Genomic DNA, 23,173 nt, shown 5'->3' with positions numbered 1-23,173 from the left:
CTGAGCCACCAGGGAAGCCCCTCCTTAATCAATTTTAAAGAGCTGTGTAAGATGGCAATAAGTTTGCATTTTGATCATGATCTATGAGATGCGGTTGATCAACTATAAACTATTGTTCAAATATATACTGGATATATATTTTCAGGCCCGAAAATGTGGCTCATGACTTTCTCTCCTGACCAGAAGAGCAGAGATTTGGCAATCCAATTCATCATCAGGGCACAAGACTCAGAGGGCTGGACTTGAGGAAAGAGGAAGGAAGACTTGAGACAAACGTCTGAATAATCACAGAACCACGAGAGGGCAAACGCCTGGGAAAGGCTGATGTTCAAAAACAGTATTTCGGATGGTCTCTGGGGATAGAAGTGGTACAATTAGGAAGAAGGCATGGAAAGTAAACCTGGCATCTTGCACAACTTTTGTTTCTGGCCTTCTCCAAAGCAATAATAGGGTCTGTTTGTTTTCAACTGTAGCCTCCATTAAGGTTCTACATTTTTCCAAGTAACCTAACATTTCTTCCTTAAAAAGAAAAATAGGCACAACTGTCTACTTGACCAAAACCTTGATGCATATTTAGTTTAATCTAGTTATTGACAGGAAACTTCAATAAGACAACCCAGTGTTCTGTAGGCATTGCTTTTTGTAATTTAAGATAGCCAAATGTTCTACAATTCAAAATTATGTTTTGTTCCTTGTTACCAATAGACTACACATACCAGTAATTCCTCTACAGAGTGTTCTGACATTACAAATGTTTGTGGTAGCCAATTCAAAGGAACATAGTGGTTGTTTAAGAAGATGATACAATCTCCTTTGGTCAAACATAGTATTTTTTTTTTCTTCTAACAAGCAAAATGACATATCCTAGCCAGAAGTGTCTTTGTTTTGCTTCTGTAGAAAAACTGATCTGCCACGCAGCGTTTTTGCCAGGCTGTTGCGGTTCATGCTTTCTTTGAACATGGTCATGAAGAGTTAACTGCTGCCTATTATAGTCTGCTGTCCTCCTGTAATCTAACCCTGGAATTGGGCAGCTGACGAAGCAATGGAGTCTTTCTTACAGATCCCCAAGCTAAAACAAACAAAGAAGCAGATATGTGATTCCAAAGAAAAATGCTTCTACTATGAAAGTGGTGGGACAGCAACAGGAATAGTAGAACACTGAAAGGAAGGAAAAACCCTACACTATCCCACAGTAGAAAAAAGAATGGACAAAATAGCTCCAGGAAGGAGTGGAGTGAGAAAAACAATATTACAATGGTGATCTTTTCTAATGCAGAGGATGATCAGAACATAATTTTTGAAGCATAGAACTTCATCCTTTTTTTCTCTAAAATCATGGGGAAAAAACAGTCTTGCTTGATAAATGGAAAATATAGAAGAATTTGTAAAAGGAGGAGCAATGGGCTTAGCACTACATGTAGACTTTTCAAAAGAATTCCTTAAAATTACAGATAAAAGGGTCCTTAAAAGATCCAGTACTTAGTGTTTGTTTATTTGAAAAATCAGTAAATGTGGGCAAAAAAAAAATTTTTTTTTTCAAAATCCCTTCATCTTTCCACACTGTGTATAATGAGGAATACTGACTTTGCCAAGTACTGATCTTGCACTAATGAGAACATTTTTTTTTTAAGAAAGGTTGAAAATGAATGTTTTGATTCCCAATAACATATACTAAGAGATAAAAATCAGAGATATATAGTTACATATAACCCCAAATTACTTACATATGTCTTTGGAATGAATAAATTTATACTTCTACTTGAATCTAGTTCAAGTAGGAAATTATAATCTTTCAAAAAAAACAAGTGGAGTAACACTGAAGCCTCAAAAGGGAATTGCAGTCCACTTCTCCCATTGCTTCATAGACTTAACTCAGACCTGAAAGTCTGCCTTGTCTCTCTAAGTTCCTTTCTAGAAAACACCTTTCATGAAGTGAGACGAAGAAGAAAGATGGAGGTAATTAACTGCTTTGTTTAAAAGGCTTCTCAAGGTAGTTGAGACAGGGATAAAAAGAAAAGATAATGTCAGGTGCTGAATTGAAATGTGGAACTGGGACATAGTATAATGAACCTCTTCACTTTCAGATTTTTAGTGTCCAGCTTGCTGTGATGCTGAATGTGTTCAGAATGAAAAGCAAAACAAGCAAACAAACAAAAAACAAGAAAGGTAGTGAGAACATCAGCAGAGGATTTAAAAGTTTTCTATCTTTTACTTTCTGGAAAAAAAACAGTGACATTTTTGTATCCTTGTGAAAATCTCACTCTGAACTCTTTTTGGCAGAAAGAATGAGAAACCAGTATCCATCTTTGATTGCATAATGGAGGTTCAAGTCTTATTCTCCTTTTAAGGGGGAAGGGGCGGTTTCTTGGCATGTTTAGAGGCTACAAACAAGCTCTTAATTGCCCTTCACACAGGGACCTCTTAGTGAAAATAATAGTTACCATTTATTAAATGTCTACTAGGTGCCAGGCACACTGTAGGCATTTTAAGTATGCTATTCTAGAGTATCTCAATGACACAAATTTCCAAATTATTCTACAAAGTTTCAGCAGCTAATGCTGATGAGCCTCATTGCTGAAAAAAGCACAGTATTACATGTGCTCTGACACATACAAGCACTAATTGCTAATAAGCTTCTTCAGACTTGTCATCCTGCTACATTTAAGAAAAACCCAAGTTAGTTTTTTTAAAAACTAAGTTTTTTAACTGTCGTGTTTTACAAACTTTGGTAATTTCTGAAAATGTTTTTCTATTGTTTTCATGAACAATAGCAAAACAATGAAAAAGAAGTATGTACTAGGAAAGAAAACGTTGGTGGAAAAGACAGTTAGAAACCACTGATGGATAGTATTCATGAAAAACCAAGATTAATTAAAATTGATTCTGGGGACTTCACTGGTGGCGCAGTGGTTAAGAATCTACCTGCCGATGCAGGGGACACAGGTTTGAGCCCTGATCCAGGAAGAACCCACATGCCACAATGCAACTAAGCCCATGTGCCACAACTACTGAGCCTGCACTCTAGAGTCCGCGAGCCACAACTACCGAAGCCCATGCTCCTATAGCCCATGCTACGCAACAATAGAAGCCACTGCGACGGGAAGCCTGTGCACCACAAGGAAGAGTAGCTCCCCACAAAAACAAAAATATAGATCAATGGAATAGGATAGAAAGCCCAGAGATAAACCCACACACATATGGTCACCTTATCTTTGATAAAGAAGGCAAGAATAAACAATGGAGAAAAGACAGCCTCTTCAATAAGTGGTGCTGGGAAAACTGGACAGCTACATGTAAAAGAATGAAATTAGAACACTCCCTAACACCATACACAAAAATAAACTCCAAATGGATTAAAGACCTAAATGTAAGGCCAGACACTATCAAACTCTTAGAGGAAAACATAAGCAGAACACTCTATGACATAAATCACAGCAAGACCCTTTTTGACCCATCTCCTGGAGAAATGGAAATAAAAACAAAAATAAACAAATGGGACCTAATGAAACTTAAAAGCTTTGCACAGCAAAGGAAACCATAGACAAGATGAAAAGACAACCCTTAGAATGGGAGAAAATATTTGCAAATGAAGCAACTGACAGAGGATTAATCTCCAAAATATATAAGCAGCTCATGCAGCTCAGTATCAAAAAAACAAACAACACAATCCAAAAATGGGCAGAAGACCTAAACAGACATTTATCCAGAGAAGACATACAGATTGCCAACAAACACAGGAAAGAATGCTCAACATCACTAATCATTAGAGAAATGCAAATCAAAACTACAATGAGATATCACCTCATACCAGTCAGAATGGTCATCACGAAAAAATCTACAACAATAAACGCTGGAGAGGGTGTGGAGAAAAGGGAACCCTCTTGCACTGTTGGTGGGAATGTCAATTGATACAGCCACTATGGAGAGCAGTATGGAGTTTCCTTAAAAAACTAAAAATAGAACTACCATATGACCCAGCAATCCCACTACTGGGCTTATACCCCGAGAAAACCATAATTCAAAAAGAGTCATGTACCACAATGTTCATTGCAGCTCTATTTCCAATAGCAAGGACACGGAAGCAACCTAAGTGTCCATGACAGATGAATGGATAAAGAAGATGTGGCACATATATACAATGGAATATTACTCAGCCATAAAAAGAAATGAAATTGAGTTATTTGTAGTGAGATGGATAGACCTAGAGTCTGTCATACAGAGTGAAGTAAGTCAGAAAGAGAAAAATAAATATTGTATGCTAACACTTACATATGGAATCTAAAAAAAAAGGTTCTGAAGAACCTAGGGGCAGGACAGGAATAAAGACACAGGTGTAGAGAATGGACTTGAGGACACGGGGAGGGAGAAGGGTAAGCTGTGACGAAGTGAGAGAGTGGCATGGACATATATACACTACCAAATGTAGAATAGATAGCTAGTGGGAAGCAGCTGCAGAGCACAGGGAGATCAGCTCGGTGCTTTGTGAGGGGTGGGATAGGGAGGGTGGGAGGGAGACATAAGAGGGAGGAGATATGGGGATGTATGTATACATATAGCTGAGTCACTTTGTTATACAGCAAAGTGTATACACATTTGTATGTATACATATAGCTGAGTCACTTTGTTATACAGCAGAAATTAACACAACATTGTAAAGCAATTATACTCCAATAAAGATGTTAAAAAAAAAAAAAAGAGGAGTTCCTGCTCGCCGCAACTAGAGAAAGCCCGCATGCAGCAACAGACCCAATGCAGCCAAAAATAAATAAATAAAAATAAATAAATTTATTAAAAAAATTGATTCTGAATTTCAAATTGAAAATTCAGTAACAGACGTTTCTCATGTTCACCTAAAATAAACAGACTGCCAGTTATTTCTTCAGCAAAAAAATGGTTTTATTCAAGATCAGCAAAGAATTGCAATTCCAGGTCTGCAACCATGGCAAGTCACATGGAAAAGTTGTCGCTGCCCCCTCCCCCTCCTCCTTCCCCAGTGAAAGAGAACTCTTTTAAAGCGAGGGAATGGAAGTTGGGAAGGCTATAGTAGACAAAGAGTCTATTGGAGGAGTTGAGAGTTCTGAAGTATAGTGGCTTTTCATTGGCTGAGTTGTGACAGTCTTTCATTGGCTGAGCTCTTGCCAGGCAAGAACAGGAAGTCCTTCTTCCCGTGGGCTCAGCTATCATCATAGGGTGTGAGACTTTCCCCGTCTGGCCTCCCAACTCTATTTTAATGGAGACTTTTATTAATTTTAACACACTTTTTAAAACAATTTAATGGAAATACCAAAGGTGTTAAGTATAGGGGCATTCAAAATACATTTATATTCAAATTTAGGGCACAGTTTTGTTTTCCAGATGTATTAAATGCTTTTCAACATATGGAATCATCTGACTTGTATACTGAGGATATTTATATTAAATCTGGTAACCCCCGGACACCAAAATTAGGATGCTATAGATACTGGCCTGGGTTTATGAACATTTTACCTCCATCTTCTTTTACTCTAGAAAGTACTACTAAAACCCTCTAATTTGATCTTTAAAGTGAGAGACTTATTGTTGGCATTCCCTCTTTGCCATAGTTGTTTATTTACTTATTTATTTATTTAACCTGTATTTAATACATATAATGTAACAGTAAATCTTATAGATTCAAAGAGAAAAAAGAAACAGCCCCTTTTTTTCCAATTATCTTACATTGCGGGAATCAGATAATTTTAACACAATGTGATGTGCTACAATTAGGGAAAGACTTATGTAAAGATGCTTTGGGAATATAGAGAAGGAAGCTCTAGCTGCTGAAAGGATGTGAGGGATATAAAAAAGTTTAGGAGTTAGCCATGGGGTGTTTGGGGGAGGGACAGAGGAAAGGCTTGCAGCATTTCAGGCAAAAGGAAACAGCCTGTTCTGACAAGAGGGTGGGGTAAAGAACACCACATTCTAAAAATGACAAGTAATGAGTAAGGCTGCAGCACAGAATTGTTGGAATGGAGGACAGATTAACCTATGTCTGGAAAGGTAATCAGAACCAAATCATAAAGGCTCATGGTGAGGTTTTTAACCAAGTAGACAATTGAAGAGTTTATGGAAGGAAATTACATCACCAGGTGCTCTGTTTAGAAAGCTCCTTTTTCCTGTTGTATGGAAGATAGCTCCACCTGAAGAGTGGCACTCTCACTTTCTCAGCAAGAAACTGCTGAGAAGTCTGAGTATATATAGGGGAGACAGACTGGGAAGTATTTGAAAGGCAGGTCAAAACTAGTTGACAGACTGATATGGGAAGATGACAAAAGGGAAGAAATAGAGGATCCCTCCCAGATTTCTAGATTGGGTAGGTGGATACTGATGTCATTAACTGAGACTATAGTCTCAGGAGAAGGAGTAGAGTCATGGTCATGAATTCTGTTTGTGATATGTTTATTTTGAGGTACCTAGGAGATACACAAGTGGAGAATTCTGAGCCAGATTAAAACCCTATAAGGCCTCAGGCATTGAAAAATTATATCTAGTGCCTTAGTCCCAGCAATCAAACTAAAAACAATACAAAGTCATAAAAAGATATAAGGAAGGCCAAAAATGTTTTGCTTTTTCTAATAATGACCATTTTGGTACTTTTAAAAAACATTACCCAAAATGAAGATTTTAAAAATATATGTTATACATATTTATTTATATAAAAATCTATATTTATATAAATGTACTGACTTATATAAATATATTTATATATTACTTTTTTTTTTCTGCCCCTGCTTGGCAGATGACAGAAACATGTGCGTAGACAGACTGCGTATTGGGTAATGCAGCCTGGGAGATGATTAGGAGGAAATGGTCAATCCTACTTCTTTCTCTACAGTGTCCCATATGCTGAAGAATTTACAGATCTGCCCAAGACGAATGTACTTGGGGTTTTACACTAACGTAAGCCCATGGAAATCAAGCAGAAGAGAGGGGCAGTTCACATGTAACTGAATAGAACCGGTGTATGAGTCTCATTCATGGCTATTCTTGTTCTGTACCCATTTAGAGTCAAGGCACTTGGGCCACTGCTTATTTTTTTTGATATATTCCCTCACTTCCATGTCTGCCTGTCCATTAAGTAAATAGCACATGTTTCTCATATGCCAGTGTTTCTCAAATGGTTTCTATCAGAATCTCCTGGATGACTTGTTAAACTAGATTGTTGGGTACCACCCCTACGGGTTCTGATTCAATAGATGTGGGATGGAGCCAGAGAATTTACTTTTCTAACAAGTTTATAGGGAATCTTCTGGTTGCTGGTCCAGGCAGTGCAATCTCATATGCCAATTTTCCACAGCCAACCAATTAGAAGAGAATTGAGACAATATATTAATTTTTAAATTCACTGAAGTAGACACAGGGAAAAATTTTGTAAAAGTAGGATATGTTCATTATGAAGGGATAACCAGAGTAATTGGGGTGGGTGGTCTTGCTTTTGAATGAAATCTGAGATTATTGCCATGACAGTCTACTTTGTTTTGGTTTTGGAAAGCTGACCCTAAAAATATTCACAGGCAAGCATAAAAATTCTCTTTACTTTGATTGAAAATGCAATTGATGACAAAAAGGACAAAACAACTAACTCTGCATTTCCAGATATTCTAAATAGCTGTCACATATACTGGCATAGAACAAAACTGATCCTTTGAGGGAATAAAAAGTAATTTGAGAGCGTTTATAGTTCTTAGTTAAGAAGCTGTCTTTAGTTGCTTGATTTCTGAATTTTTGTGAACCACATGCCCTTCTCTGAGTAAAAACTAATTTTCCCATTGAGTAAACAATCTTCATTGGCTGCTTGACTCAGACCACTATTGCCTTGGAAGAATAATCCTGATAGCAGGTATTTTTAAATGGCAGGAGAATGTCAGGCTAGATCACACTTAAAAAGAGATGTTAACATGGGAAGTCTTGAAAACAGGTTGGTAATATTATAATTTTTTAAAAGATATTTCAGTATAATAGAATTTAGAATTTTCATACAACTTTAGTATGACTTAGGCAGCTCCCAAATTAGAAACAAGTTCTATCTAAAAAACTGGAAAGTAGTTTGTTCGGAATTTGGAACAATTTCCAAATGACATTATCGTATTTATAACATTCTGAGGTTTCTAAGAAATTTTAAAATTTCTGAATCTATAGAAAATTTACAAAACCCTTAAGATAACCAAAATACCAGGTCTTTACCTGGAAAAGGAAGAAAAAAATCTTTCATAATGAAAAGTTTCTATTTGATGGAATGTGAAAGTACACAGTGGGACTGGGTCCTACTTCATTCCTAGCTGTGTGGTCTTAGACAAGTCATTTACCTTCCCCAATTTCAGTTTCCTCAATAGTAAACAGGTAGTGTTGATTAACAATGTTTAACTTATAAAGTGTTGAAGAGAACTGGAAACAAGGCTTGTAAACTTTCCTTCCCTCACAGGGCAGGGTGCTGTCAGTATTGTAATGTAGATTATTCATTTATTAACCATCCACCCTCTATCAGGAAGAAGACTAGGAATTTCCGTGTTTTCCATTTAATCATCAAAATAATCCTATGTGGTAGGTGTTTCTATTTCCCTTTTTGTAAGTAGAAATCAAAAAAAGGAAATGGTTTAAAATTTTAATATTAAAAACTAGTCCCTAAGGAAAAAATAGATTTAAGTAGAAAAGGTTGATAACTCTGGGCCAACATTAGTTATATCATATTTATAGCTATTTTCTCACTGATCCTTGCAGCTACCCTATGAGACTAGAATGATTATTTTTTTCCATTTTATACATGAGTATTCTGATAATCGGCACATTTCAGAGTCTAATCTACAATAGGTATTATGGGACCAGGAATTAAGTGAGAGGGATTCAGGTTTATACAATTCCCGCATCAGTTACAAAGCAGTGGTTTCAGTAGGACAATGTGGGCATAGGATAAAATAGTCTATAGAAAGTGGCCCATGGGAAAGTAAGAGAAAAAGTCAGATGTAATCCATTGGTTGAATGTACCAGATATTCTGAAATTAGGTGTCTGTGATCTAGAAAATGTGTGTACTTGGTGGTAGTAAAATTTGCTGAGACTCTATAACTCTGTACTCAAAAATTAGTTATAAATCTCTTGGTTCATAAGGAAATTGTTATTTGTAAATGAAAGGTTTTGTTTACTATGAAGAAATAAATAAATCCCTCTTACGAAGTCAAAGATTTTCAGCCAGTACATTACTACATATGAAACTGGAATCTAAACTGTTTCTGAAGCAAAAGCAAGTTAATGTTAACTATTTTAATATTATATCCTGGTTGATATCATCAGGTTACCAGTTTTGTGTGAAGCAGAGACCCACATGACGATATTATTATGGCCCTGCGGCGGGGAAGTGTGGAGTCCTAATCACTGGACTGCCAGGGAAGTCCCATCCATATTATTACCAATCTGGATATTGATTGAAGTTAGCTAAGCCTTATCTTATCAGATATCAGAGGTTAAGGAAGTTCTGCTTACAGGTATGACAAATCTTAAGTGATAACATAAGATCGTTAAGAAAACTGAGGGTATAAATATAACAGATTTGGTCATTCAAACAAGTTACATTCTTCTCTGAATGGATTTTTTTTTTTTTTAAAGAATTAATTTACCAGGAATTCCCTGGCAGTTCAGTGGTTAGGACGCCACACTTCCACTGTAGGGGGCATGGGTATGATCCCTGGTCAAGGAACTAAGATCTGCATGCCCCAAGGCCCAGCCAAAAAAAAAAAAAAAAGGAATTAATTTATCAACTGAGCCCTGAGCCCTATTACTTGTTAGGCATTAGGCTAAGTGCTGGAAATACAAAGATGAGTAAGAATGTTCTTGCCCTGTAGGATTTCACTATCTAATGGGAAGGCATAGATAAACTGCTAGATACAATAAATACAAGGAGGCATGAACCTACAGCTGTGAGAGCGTTGAGTCCTGGAACGGCATTATTCATCCTTCTCCTAGCCTGACTTCCAAACGAACATTTACTTTCTACTTGAAACCCAAATCTCCTTGATTATTTTTAAATTTTTTGTTCCTATGTACCCTTCACCCAGTTTTCCCCTAATGTTGACATCAAAACTAAGAAATTAACATTCATACACTGTTGTAGTAGGTTGTGCCTTTTTTGTCCCCAATCTGAGAATTCCTCAGGCTTGCCTTGACTTTCAGAATCTGGACACTTAAAAAAAAATTTTATACAATTTTTAAAGGTTACACTCCATTTACATATATTAAAAAATATTGACTTTATTCCCCATGTTTTAAAATACATCCTTGTAGCCTATCTTATACCCAATAGTTTGTACCTTCCACCTTGACACTTCTGAAGATACCTGGTCAGGTATCTTGTAGAATATCTTTGGTTTGGGTCTGACTTGTGTTTTCTCATGATTATACTGAGGTTAAGGATTTGGGGAAGAATACCATGAAGTAAAGTGTTCTTTTCATCATGTAATGTCAGCAGGTATAGGATGTTAATGTATCACTGCTGGTGATGTTAACCTCGATCACTTGTTTTAGGTGATGACTGCCAGGTTTTTTTCACTGTAAGTTACTTTTTTTCCTTTTGTAATTAATTAATATCTGGGGAGATTCCTTGATATTTTGACTGAAGAAATTATCCAGACCTTTTTTTTTCTCCTTGAAAATAGTCTTATTGATGGCACAGAGTCATTGAATAGCCAAAACCATAGTATCATAGGCCTAGAAATGAGATATGTTTATACAAAGAATATCCAAGTATAAGGTCTATGTATCTATCCTGTAAATGAATGTTCTATTAAAGTCTTCAAACTCACATTTTCCAGGGGAAAAGAGAACTCAAGAGAGACAAATGAAGGGTATCTTTTGATGACCGGAGCATACACACACGGTATAACAAACACATTAATTACTACACCATTTGAATTTAGGGAATAAATGACTAACTCTAAAGCTGGGAGCAGAGATAACTACCAAATTTGCACCTGTAATAGGTAAGAAAGGTACTTTTTTAGGGGCTCCCCTAAAAGTGATGACTACACCATTTTAATGAGAATTTACCTCCTAGCTGAAGCACTGATCTTCATGAATGACATAATTGAGGAGTAAATTACATGGAAAATATTTCTCTGTAAAATCCTGGGATGGGACACTGACCTTAGAGGTGGGTGTATAGCTAAGACAGTAGATTTATCAGTTAGCCGTGAACACATACTAAAGAAATATTTAAAGGAGAACAGGCATGGAATTCCTGTTTTGCCTGTTAGCAGAACAAAGTTTGCTGTGCAAAGTTAAAGATATGCCAACACTTTCCCATGACAGATAATAACGAGGTTACAGAGAAACAGTAAAATAACTGCTTACAAAACGTTCGTTGGTTCACAAATATGGCTAATATTACCAAATTTTATTATGCTAAATATCCTATTTGAGAAAAAATTTGGAAGCCTACAGAAAATATTAACAGTGGTAATCCTCTGGGGAAATGTTTTGGAGTCTTTTACTTTCTTCATTTACAGTTCTGTACTATTGAACTTTATTGACCATGACTGGGTACTACTTTTAAGTTGAAAAATAAATCCTTTTTCTAGTAAATACTAAAGCCTTGCCCTAAGGTGAAATGAAGGGAAGAACATAGTAAATTCATCTCAGTAGAGGTTTATTACTGAAGTATCCATAGGACGTTGTTAAAAGGTAATCGTTCTACAACAAAAGCTTGAGAAGGGGATTCTAAATTTCTATGAGACTCAGTGGATGCCAGGGCTTGTGGTTGGTTGGTTGTTTAACCACTATATTGAGATTTCCCATTCAGAAGCAGTTTATAATTAACAAAGCAAAGGTTGAGAAGACTTGTTTAGATTTTGCATCTTTTAGAATCCTGCCCCCAATTTTAAAATTAGGGAAAGGGGGCCAAGATAAAATTACATTTCTGTTTTGTGAAAAGTAATAAAAGAACTCATTGACAGGAATGGTATTTCACTGAAAGGTTGAATGTTGTTTTTTTTACATAACCATTTGGTATATAGTAAACCAGAGTACCTATTCATGAAAAAGCCAAAGGGGAAAATGCCTTAAAAAATATTATAGATACTGAATAAAGGGGGATCAGTGAAGTTTACCCAGGCCTCCCCTAAAAGCCAGGATTCTAATTCCTTTTCAAAGAATTATCTTCCCATCCAAAACCTGGGCTGCTCCCCGCCCCCCTCCATAAAGGGGCCTGTATTCCCTCCTGAATTCCAAGTGAGCCATTCAGCGCTTAACTCCACAAGTAACACAGAATCCTGGCAAATTACGTGGTAGGCAAACATAGGAACAGGATACAGAATAAGTAAACATGAACAGGATACAGCTCTCTTGCGAAAAACAATTTTTAAGCCAGTATTTAACAAATGTTACCCCCCTAATGAAGCACATTTATCGGTTTTTCACAAACATTTGTTTTGTTTTAATACAAGGTCAACGCAAACTTTTATCGTTTGCAGACATTTATTCACTTTTACTTTAGCATTTGAGTTGCTTTGTTCTATTTAAATTCCTTCAGTTTTAAAGTGCCCCTAATTCTATAACAATGTTTCGAAGTAAGAAAAGGCTGCATTAAGTGTATCAAGGGTCAGCTTTGAAAAGATACTTTGGTTTTGCTGCTATGTTGAAGGAAAATGCTTGTATAAACCTATTAAGCAGTTAAGCACTAGGTAAAATGGTGCTTGCTTCTGATTTCTTAGAGCTCTTTCGTTTTCTTCGCCATTAAGCTTATTCTGGGTTCGAAACAGGGTCTGCTCCGCAGATAATGATGCGTGTGGTGGTAATGAAAGAAAAAGAAAAGGAATTTTAGAAATGCCTAGGGAAAAACTTTTAATGATTTTTGTGCAACCACTGTGGGTTGTTGCTTTTTGTTTCTTGAAAGCTCCGAAATCTCTCACACCAGGTGTTCCTCTTTCCACTACAGGACTTGGAGCCGTCCCACCGGGATTCCACCTGTCTCCCCTTTCAGCTCCCGAAGTTTTCTTTCTCGAAGGCGTAGGCAGCATTTCTCCGCGAGTGGATTCCTCAACTGGCTTTTCCCAGAGGCCCGGCTCCACGTGACCTCCCCTAACACCTGTACCGCCATCAGCTCACAGCGCCCCCATCCTCTCCGCCAGGTACAGACCCGGCCTGGCTCCTCCTCCCCAGGAGGTCACGGTCCGGGTGCGAGCCTGGCTCGGGCCGGCAGGGGAGGGGCTGAGCTACAGCCCCGCAGTCGCTGGAGCCCTTGCGGCCGGATTATCACATGACGCGACGGCGGCGGTAGCCTTGGCAGCAGCCGCTCCGGCTCCGCGGGCTCGCCGGGTGGGCTCAGTTCCGCTCACGCAGGAGTCGAGCGCAGCGGGCGGGGAAGGGACCTGCTGAAGCTGCGGCCGCCCAGCCGCTCCCGGAGCGCGCGGCATCTCCCCCGGCCCGGCCGGCCCGCTCCATGCCGCTCCATTGCGGAAGTGTAGCGGGGGGAGGGGGCGGCGGCGGCGGCACGGAGCGCGGGAGGCCGGAGCTCGGCCCCCTGCAGCACTAGGCTCTGGGAGCAGCGCGGCGCGCCCACCGGCCCGGCTGCCCGTGCGCCCGCCGCAGCCTGCATGCCCCGCGCTGCGCCTCGCCCGGCCCCAGCCGCCGCCCACTGCTCGCACCGCTGCTGCCTGGCGCCGGAGTAATATGCTCACTCGAGTGAAATCTGCCGTGGCCAATTTCATGGGCGGCATCATGGCTGGCAGCTCAGGCTCCGAGCACGGCGGCGGCGGCTGCGGAGGCTCGGACCTGCCCCTGCGCTTCCCCTACGGGCGACCCGAGTTCCTGGCGCTGTCTCAGGACGAGGTGGAGTGCAGCGCCGACCACATCGCCCGCCCCATCCTCATTCTCAAGGAGACCCGGCGGCTGCCCTGGGCCACTGGCTACGCAGAGTGAGTGCAGCGACACCGGCGGCGCCCCTGCTCTCCTCGCGGCCCTTCCCTGCACGCTTCCAGCCCTCCTCCCTCCTTGTTCCTCGGCCCCAGGGCCCTCCGCTGGCTGCTGGCGTCCAGGCCTCGGCGGGCACTTCTTTACTGACACTGCCCATTTCTCTTTTCTCCTACTCCCCTTTCCCCCAACCGCGAGGGCGCGGCGTCTCCAGCCCGGGTTTGGGTGGTAGATGGGTGGGTGGCAGCGCTGGACCGTGGGAAAGCTAAGGCTGGACGCGGCTGTGAATCTGGTGGCTGTGACACTTGGAAGAAAGAGCGTGGAACAGCTCTGCTGAAGTTTGAAACACAGCAGGGAAAGCTGGTATCTGTGCTCCCATTCCCCCCAAATCTTTGTGCCTCCGCGTGAAGTTTGTGGGGTAGAGCTTGGAGGAACTGTCCCTGCGCCAGGGTTTGCGGGGTGGGGCGGTTGTCGGAGCCCTGGGAGCGGCCGCGGTCCCGTGCTTGGTTGCACAGTTCAGAAGGTCTCAGCTTCTCTGATTTCAGCCTAAGAGCTCATTCGCTTCTCCTTTAGCAGGTAGGAAAACCCTGCGCCTTTAGTAAACGGCCAGTACTATTTCCCCCAGTCCTTGGGGAGGGGGAAACTTCTTCCAGGTGTCTAATGATAGCATTTTGGTAATCAGTTTTGGCGATTAAGTGAGAGTTTGAGTGATCTACTATTTCAAGAACCGATTGAGTTATGTTGACCACCTGGAGTGGAACTGGGAAAGGAGAGAGCAAGGATTTTAATGACCTTCCTCCAACCCTACGGCTACTCTTCCATTGACCATTGATGACCGTCTTATGAACGATAGGGTAATGTTTCTTCCCCTATTCAGCGTTATGAAACTGGGAAACTCGGAAGGTGGAATTTACCAGACCAGAGTTCCGGGATTAATAATGACCAGGTGGGTGTGCAAAACTGCACGCAAACCCTTGGTGCCTGGCACACCTGCCCCTTTTCCTTTAACTCCATCCGCTCTGTAATCTTGGCCCTCCCTTACCGGTCACAGCCTCGCCCGCTGATTGGTTCATCGGGGAACCAATCAGCTCTCCCGACGCCTGGGCGCTTCGATGCTGACCCTGTTCTGGTGGCCCGGATACCCCCGAGCAGGCTTGGTTCCCGACGCTCCGGGTTCCCGGGCAAGGGTTGGTTTGGGAGACGCTCTTCCTAGAATCTCGAATTCTCTTTTCTTTTGCCTTTCATTATACAACTGTTTCTCCACTGGCTGAAATAGAAAATATATATAAATGGGGATAGATGACTAGAGTGTGAAAAAACAGTGAGGAAACAGAAGTGAGAGTGATGGGTGCTAAAACAATAAAATTTAACACATAATAAAGGGCAAAGCATGGTAGAGAACGGTGAGGTTGGGGAGGTAAAAAATATCATTATACGTTTAAGGAGAAAGCTAAAGCAAAAACACCTGTGTGAGGGAAAAGTCCCTGCCAAAACACCAAGTACTGTTTCCTATTGAAAAAAAAAAAAAAAAATTTAAACGACCATTTGGACCTTTGCAAGGCCAAAGGCAACTTGGAGGCATACGTTGTCCTACAATTCTGTAGGTGGGGGACCTCGTGCCTGTCAAAAACCTAAATGTGTAGGGCCCATTGTCACTCCAGTGGGTTCCCCAGGGCAAGGGCACCTATCTGAAGGGCAGAGAGATAAGAAGAAAGATGTTAAAACACAGAATGTGGAAGCTACTTGGACACGTAAAAGGAGTACCTCAGTTAGCAGGAAGGAAAGGAAAGGGGAAAAAAACAACCCGTTTCAAAATGTTTGGATCCTATGACAAGCACACGATGTGCCAAGGGCTGTAAAGAATATAAGGGAATCTGAAATGAGCCGTGTGGGAGGGGTAGTCAGTTTCCTTATCTCTAAGAAGCTTATCTTACCCTAGACTAGGACATGAGGGAGGTTCACTTGTAGGTTAGAAAGGCCACTGTAAGAGGTTTAATTATTAAAGCTAGTTATAAAAGTAGTACATACTTGTTAATTCAAGCAAAGACCTGTATACAAATGTTGTCTTGTCACTTCCCTCCGTCAGATGTTGTACTGTACCACTTCCTCAAACTTTGAACTATAGTTTATCTTCCTGCAAAAATACATCCTGAATGATCAAAATGGCTGAAATAGGGAAGGCGAGAGACAGACAAGTAGGAACTGTGGTTATGGTCAGAGGCCACTACCAGTAATACTGCGCAGGATCTACTGGGAGGAGGAATTCTCTTTGTTCTGGAACGTACCTTAGATGGATAGAATTGGTAGGAAGATTGCTCAGAGTGGGGATCAGAGGGGTGCTCAGAGTCAGAGCCTGAATCAGAAGCGGTTTGTTTACCTTTCCAGAAAGTGAGCTACTTTCTAAGCCTTCCTGGGGGGGAAGAATTGGCATCACTTGGTGACTGAAGAGTTAGAGGAGAGCTGAACTCTAGTGTTGTTGAACTTTTGGATGGTAGGGAAAAAAAAAAGGTGAAATGGTCTATTTTTTGCAATTTATTGTTAATCCCTTTCAGAAGGAGATACTCTGTAGGTTATAGAACTAGAGAATTAGCTTAAGTGATCCCTGTAAGATTTGGGGATCCAGAAACAGAAGTCCCTCATTTATTCAGTATTTATTGGCATTGTGCGAGGTGGAATTTCCTGGCTCCTCAGAAAGCCTCCTATTGTGGCTGAGAAGTTTAGCCATTTGATTCAGGGCTGTATGCTAGGTTGTAAAGCATTGTAGTTAACAGATAACATCCATGGAGCTAAAATCTTTCCAAAAACATTGATTAGCAAGTTTTATTTTTTAGTTTGGTGTTGAATCACTGACTTAGCCTGTTAGACCCGCTCAGAGAGAGCCCATGGGAAACAATAGTCTGACCCAGAGACCTCACATGGTAGCTGCTTCCTTTCTTTTCCACAAGTTTAAATAACCACCCAAGTGCTTCAAGGACCCGGAAGTCAGTTCAGTTTTTAATGGGTTAGAAGTGCATTTTGACTTTTCTTCTTCTTGACCTTTTACCCAACCTCTTTCCCACTGATGGTCAGTTGGATGTAGTGGATGTGGAGTTTGTGCCTGAAACTACGACAGTAGATAATGCCAGAGAATGTGCAGTGCCCTGTATATGAAAGCATCATATTCAAGTTTTATCAGTGGTAAATTTCTTTGCTTGTACAGAAAGAATAAATCATAATTATAGTATTATCTTATTTAGATTATAGCTGTAACTATGCATTTTTTTCCTATTACCTTTCTTATAAAAGTGCCCCAGACATGGGTATTTAAAGAAAGCTACTTTGAGAGTTTCTGTTAAATGTGCATTATGTAAGTTCTTTCTGTCTCACGAAGTTCAAGATTGTGAAAATTTTGTTGAAATCTAACCTTATTTAAATCCAGCAAACGGCCCACAAGTATTTGGATTTATTTTGGAATCTGTAGGCTCTTCCATCTCCCCAGTCATTGGCACTAATTAGCAATTACGAATAAATTGCATTAGTTGGCTGTGTATTGTTGATAGCAGAGAAACCCTATTTCTCCCTGGCCGCAAAGCTCAGAAATCCCCTGCCCTTTGTTTTTCCCTTCTGGCCTCCTCTAGCACACCCACCCCTCTTACACCTGGTAGCAGAGCTCCTCCCTGGGAACTCCCTCTGACTTTTGCAACTGAAGAACCTTGAGGTTCTCCGCTTCTTGTTGGATAAGGAGGAAAAGAAATGAATGGGGTGTGGTGTTGGGGGGCTTTCACTTAACAGAGCTCCCCATAGCGCTTTTCTGCAGATTCGTGCAGAGTAGCCTAAAATATTTCATCTACCTTTTTACTAACCTGCAGAAGGTATTAATTTCCTATTTTAAAGCAGGTGGCTAAGCTCTCCTCCATTTTTCAGATTATAATGAAGTCATCCCCTGTGGGGTGGAGCTCCTGGGCTGTCCCTTTTCTTAGGAACATGGATCAGCTTCCTTCAAAGACTAGTGATGCTTCAGGCAGAGGACTTAATTATCGTGAGGGGTTGTGTTTATCCTGTGTTGCAGCCCCAGTTACATAGACATTGTCTCTGATTTTGCCCCACCACACGGTGCTTCCTTATTATATCAGTAGTTACATCCGTACCGACTGATAACTTAAAACTGACTGCATAATAGAATTGTTTTCTAAAAATGTATAATATTATTGAAGATAGTTTAGAAATTTGAGATGTAATTGACATATAACATACTAGTTTAAAGTGTACAACATAATGATTCAATATATGCATGTATTGTGAAATAATCACCACAGTAAGTCTAGTTAACACCCATCACCACACACAGATACAGTTTTTTTTTCTTGTGATGAGAACTTTTAGCAACTTTCAAATATACAATACAGTATTATTAACTATAGTCACCATGCTGTACATTACATCCCCAGGACTTATTTATTTGATAAATGGAAGTTTGTACAATTCTGTGTCTGTGAGTTGTTTTCTTCTTTTCATTTTTTTAGGTAAGAAGCGGATTTATTTAGAGAGAAACACACTCCACAGACAGAGTGTGGGCCATCTCAGAAGGCGAGAGTGGCCAGTTTTTTTTTTTCTTTAAGATGCCAAATATAAGTGAGATCATATGATATTTGTCTTTCTCTGAGTTATTTCACTTAGCATAATGCCCTTAAGGTCCAGTCATGTTGTTGTAAATGGCAGGATTTCCTTCTTTTTTATGGCTGAATAATATTCCAACATATATATGGAATATATATATATATATATATCTCATATTTTTTTAATTCATCCATTGATGGACACTTAGGTTGTTTCCATGTCTTGGCTGCTGTAAATAATGTTGCAGTGAACTTGGTAATGCAGATATCTTTTTGAGTTAGGATTTTTGTTTCCTTCAGATAAATACCTAGAAGTGAAATTGCTAGATCATATGATAGTTCTATTTTTAATTTTTTGAGAGATCTCTGTACTGTTTTCCATATTGGTTACACTAATTTACCTTCCCATCAATAATGCACAAAGGTTCCTTTTTTTCCACATCTTTATCGACACATGTTATTTCTCATCTTTTTGATAATAGCCATTCTAAGAGGTGTGAGGTGGTATTTTATTGTGGTTTTGATTTGCACTTCCCTCATGATTAGTGATACTGAACACCTTTTCATGTACCTATTGGCCATCTATACGTCTTTGGCAAAATGTCTATTTGTATCCTCCACTCATTTTAAAAATTAGATTTTTTTTTTTTGCTGTTTACTTATATGAGTTCTTTATATATTTTGGCTATAAACCGCTTATCAGATATGTGATTTGCAAATATTTTCTCCCATTCGGTAGATTGCCTTTTCATTTTGTTGATGGTTTCCTTTGCTGTGCAGAAGCTTTTGAGTTTGATGTAGTTCCACTTGTTTGTTTTTACTCTTGTTGCCTTTGCTTTTGGTGTCAAATCCAAAAACTCATCAGCAAGATCGATGTCAAGGAGCCTACTGCCTATGTTTTCTAGGAGTTTTATGGGTTCAGGTCTTACATTCAAGTCTTTAATCCATTTTGAGTTAATTTCATGTATGATGTAAGGTAGTAATTTAGTTTTTCTTTTGCATGTGCTGTCCATTTTCCCCAACACCACTTATTGAAGAGACTGACCTTTCCCCATTGTATGTTCTTGGCTGCTTTGTCATAAATTAATTTACCATATAGGCATAAGTTTATTTCTGGACTCTCTGTTTTGCTCCATTGATCTATGTGTCTGTTTTCATGCCAATACCATACTGTTTGGATTTACTATCACTTTATAATATAGTTTTAAATCAGGAAGTGTGATGCCTCCAGTTTTGTTCTTGTTAAAGATTACTTTGGCTATTTGAGGTCTAATGTGGTTCCATACAAATTTTAGGATTGTTTGTTCTATTTCTGTGAAAGATGCCATTGTAATTTTGATAGGAATTGCATTGAAACTGTAGATTGCTTTGAGTAGTATGGACATTTTAACAATATTCTTTCAACTCATGATCATAAAATATCTTTTCATTTATTTGTGTCTTCAACTTAATTTTATCAGTGTCTTATAGTTTTCAGTGTGCAGGTCTTTTACCTCCTTGGTTAAATTTATTCCTATTTTATTCTTTTTAATGCATGTAAATGGACTTGTTTTCTTAATTAAAAAAATTTTAAAATAAGTTAATTTTAAAATTCAGTGTCTTTATAATTTTCTCTGATTTGCCTAATGTGAACAGAGGATTGATATTTTTCCCCCTTGAATTTATGCCATTCTCCCTCAGGAAACAAACAACATTCATCTGCTTCCGTTACTTCTCTCATCCAAGCAATGAAATCATTTCATTCGTATGCTGGGTCCATAATATAAGACACAATCATCATCCTCAAGAAAATCTTATGGCATAGTCTTTCCCCCTTTCGTGTCATTCTTTGAAATTAAATTGAAGTGAAATCATGGACTATTAAGATTACAAGAGACCAACACTGCGGGTGGGGGAAGTTGTTTGTTTTGTTTTTAATGTCTTAATGCTTCTGGGCAATTTCAAATCTCAGTATTTGGAGCCTTTAAGTCACACTAGAGAAGCAAATTGTTCTTTTCAGCAAGCATTATGATTAGCTGCGAAGTTCTCTGTACCTGAAGGTCGCAAGACCTTTATACATACCTGTATAAAGGTATGAATAAAGAAAAAATTATCCTGACACTTGTTAAAAAGGTAAGAAAGACTTTATTCAAGGCTATTGCAGTAGGGGCATTGTATTAGGGGAGAGAGATCAGACTCAACTCCAACTACAGCAAAGACAGATGGAAATTTATAACCCAAGAACAGAGTGATGAGGTCAGTGGATGGAAGATTACTAAGAGGAAACATCAAGGGTAGGGGGATTCTTGCTGAAGGTAGGTCAAGGAGTTATACATCAAAGGTAGGAGATGAGGAAATTGATCAGATATCAAGGGTGATCAGATTTGACTGCTAAGTAGGGACATAAAAAAACCAAATTTCTTATTTACTATCATCAGTGGTTCATGAAATAAAGGATATTTTAAATCAGAAGTGTAGAGGCATATAATCTCAGCAAAAAGAACAGTTTTTAGTTTTTTGAAAATGCTATGCTCGTAGTTTTCTAATTTTTCACAGACTCAAAACCATGTATTTTACCTGTCCTGGAGGATTCCCAAGACCCTTTACAGTTTTAAACTTTGTGAGTTACTGGGGTTAGGCTGAGAACCAGTGTCTTTCCTTCCAGGCTGAGGTTATTCCCAGTGGGGCCTGCTGTCTCCTTTATTGTGATTACAATTTTGAATTCCCCCAGTAGTTTATTATGAAAATTTTCAAATATCCAGAAAAGTTGAAACCATTATATACTTAGCACCCGTATGTGCCCACCATCTAGATTCTGCAATGCACATTTTGCTATATTTGCTTAATCATTTGCCTATCCATCAATCCATTCTGGTTATTTTTAAGTGTGTATTTCTTTTGGTCCAGTGGCATTGATTTATGCTATTACGTTATTTTCCACAGTAAATTAAAAGTTAGGTTTGAGTAGCTTTGACTTTCTCAGTCGAGAAAACCGCCAAACCATTAGGTCCTCATCCATGTTGGGGGGGGGGGCAGGAGGGGACCCAGATTTAACTCTTACAACTTGGTGCCCTGCAAATGCTCACTCAGCCCGTACGCTTTCCGTAACTTAGTACTCACATAACTGAGAGCTTTACGTGGGGTCAAACTGAAAAGTAGAAATAGTTGACATCTCTTTGCTGTGCTCTTGTTCAATTAAATCAGTGGGAAATTGGTTTAAAACTTGAGTCACTCCTCTTTTCAGCCGGTAGCCAGTCAGGTGAAAATTATCTGAGGAGTAGTCTGTTTAAAAAAGACTTCAGAATGTGTTGCCTGAAAAGTGCTTAGTGAATAATAAAGACACCGTTTTGCTTTGTTTACCCTACTTCTGAAGCAGATGTAATCCACTCCGAAATTTAGGGAAATTAAAGTACTTGCTTAATTGCTCTTTTTCCAGTGAGGAATGTGAATCCATTGTGCTTTCTTTGTTATACTATTTCTGACTTAGTTTTCTTTAAATGACTGTAAAATTTAAATGCTTACCTGTATTTTCTTTCTATGCTTATTTATGAGAAAAAATAATGATACCACCGAGTTACATCTGTAGAGCTCTGTACAGTCCCTGCCATGTATACTTACATATAAGCATCTGTTATCCATGTTTAATAAAAGGAAAATGAGGCCCAGAGAGAACTTAAGTTACTTTAGAATCTCATACTGTCCCGTGATCCTAGTGACCATGGCTGAATCATTGAACCTGACCATTTATTGTGTAAAATTTTTCATTAATAAAAAGGCATCATATCCTCATAAACAAAATGCCACAGAAGAGAGTGTGTAATGTATTTAATTACTCCAAGGAAACTAATAAAGCCTAATCTCTAGGTGTCTTTAAATTCTGTAAGGGCAAATTAGCACATCAAGTTTTGTATGAAAGGATGCTTTTCAAAGCTTTTAAAAATAGTTCTACTGAGTATAATAGACTTTTTAAAAATTAACTTTCTTAATATATGTGCGTTTCCTGTGTTTAACAGTCCAGATATTTTCAAAATTACCATCTTTTCCTAACTTCATATTGCTTTTTTCCCCCCCTATTTTAATGTTTTTGGAAACCCTGTAAATCTTAAAACCAATCTGTACATTTTATGTAGTGATGTTTTTCTAAAGTTAATAAATAGATCATGTGTTTTACTGTTAACAGCTACTTAGACATGAGGAAATAGACTGAGGAATTTTGAATAATGGGGCCCAAGTCCTGAGTCAGGTTTTATGAGACAGTACTTTTAAAAATTACTTTGAGAGTTCTGTTACCTAAGTTCTTACTTCTTACTTAAGCACAATCAAGTCTGAATGCGAATGTTTCAACTTCGAGGGCCAGCAAGGCCAGCAGTGCTCAGAGTGGCCTTCGTTCGCTGGTCCTTGGCCTCATGGGCTCCTGCAGGGCTGTCTTGGGGAGTGCGTGCCTTGGCCTCTTGGACTAGTCGGGTCTAATGGAGCCTTGCTGGCTGGCTGGGCTGTGTAATGAATCATTGCAGGGCTGTGGGGCTGGCAGAGAGATCAATTATTTGCCAAGCTGAGGGGACTGAAGTGATTCGCGCACTCTACTGTCCTTTCAGGGCGTTGACAGACAGACATTTAAGCTATTGAAGAAGAGTGCCTTTCTACCAGATAACCTTTTTCACATAAGCATAGGAGGGGAAAAAAATCT

General features: G+C 39.3%; 1 protein-coding gene and 1 long non-coding RNA gene across 4 annotated transcripts in view; both read left to right on the top strand.

Annotated features, from left to right (window-relative positions):
* Positions 1–23,173, top strand: part of LOC309609612 — a 526,119-nt gene that overhangs the window by 198,434 nt on the left and 304,512 nt on the right. The window lies entirely within an intron of this gene.
* Positions 4,513–23,173, top strand: part of PPM1H (protein phosphatase, Mg2+/Mn2+ dependent 1H) — a 275,787-nt gene continuing 257,126 nt past the window's right edge. Inside the window, exon 1 of one of the 3 annotated variants that reach the window (XM_082351253.1) lies at positions 4,513–13,917. In XM_082351253.1, coding sequence (XP_082207379.1) covers positions 13,673–13,917 — 245 coding nt within the window. In that variant the 5' untranslated portion in view covers positions 4,513–13,672. The remainder of the gene's footprint in view (positions 13,918–23,173) is intronic. The other 2 variants (XM_082351252.1, XM_082351251.1) reach the window with 2 other exon arrangements.

The sequence above is a fragment of the Balaenoptera borealis genome, assembly GCF_965194805.1.
Source record: "Balaenoptera borealis genome assembly, chromosome: 13".
NCBI lineage: Eukaryota > Metazoa > Chordata > Mammalia > Artiodactyla > Balaenopteridae > Balaenoptera > Balaenoptera borealis.
Note: the sequence above shows the minus strand (reverse complement) of the source record. Positions and strands in the feature narration are given on the sequence as shown.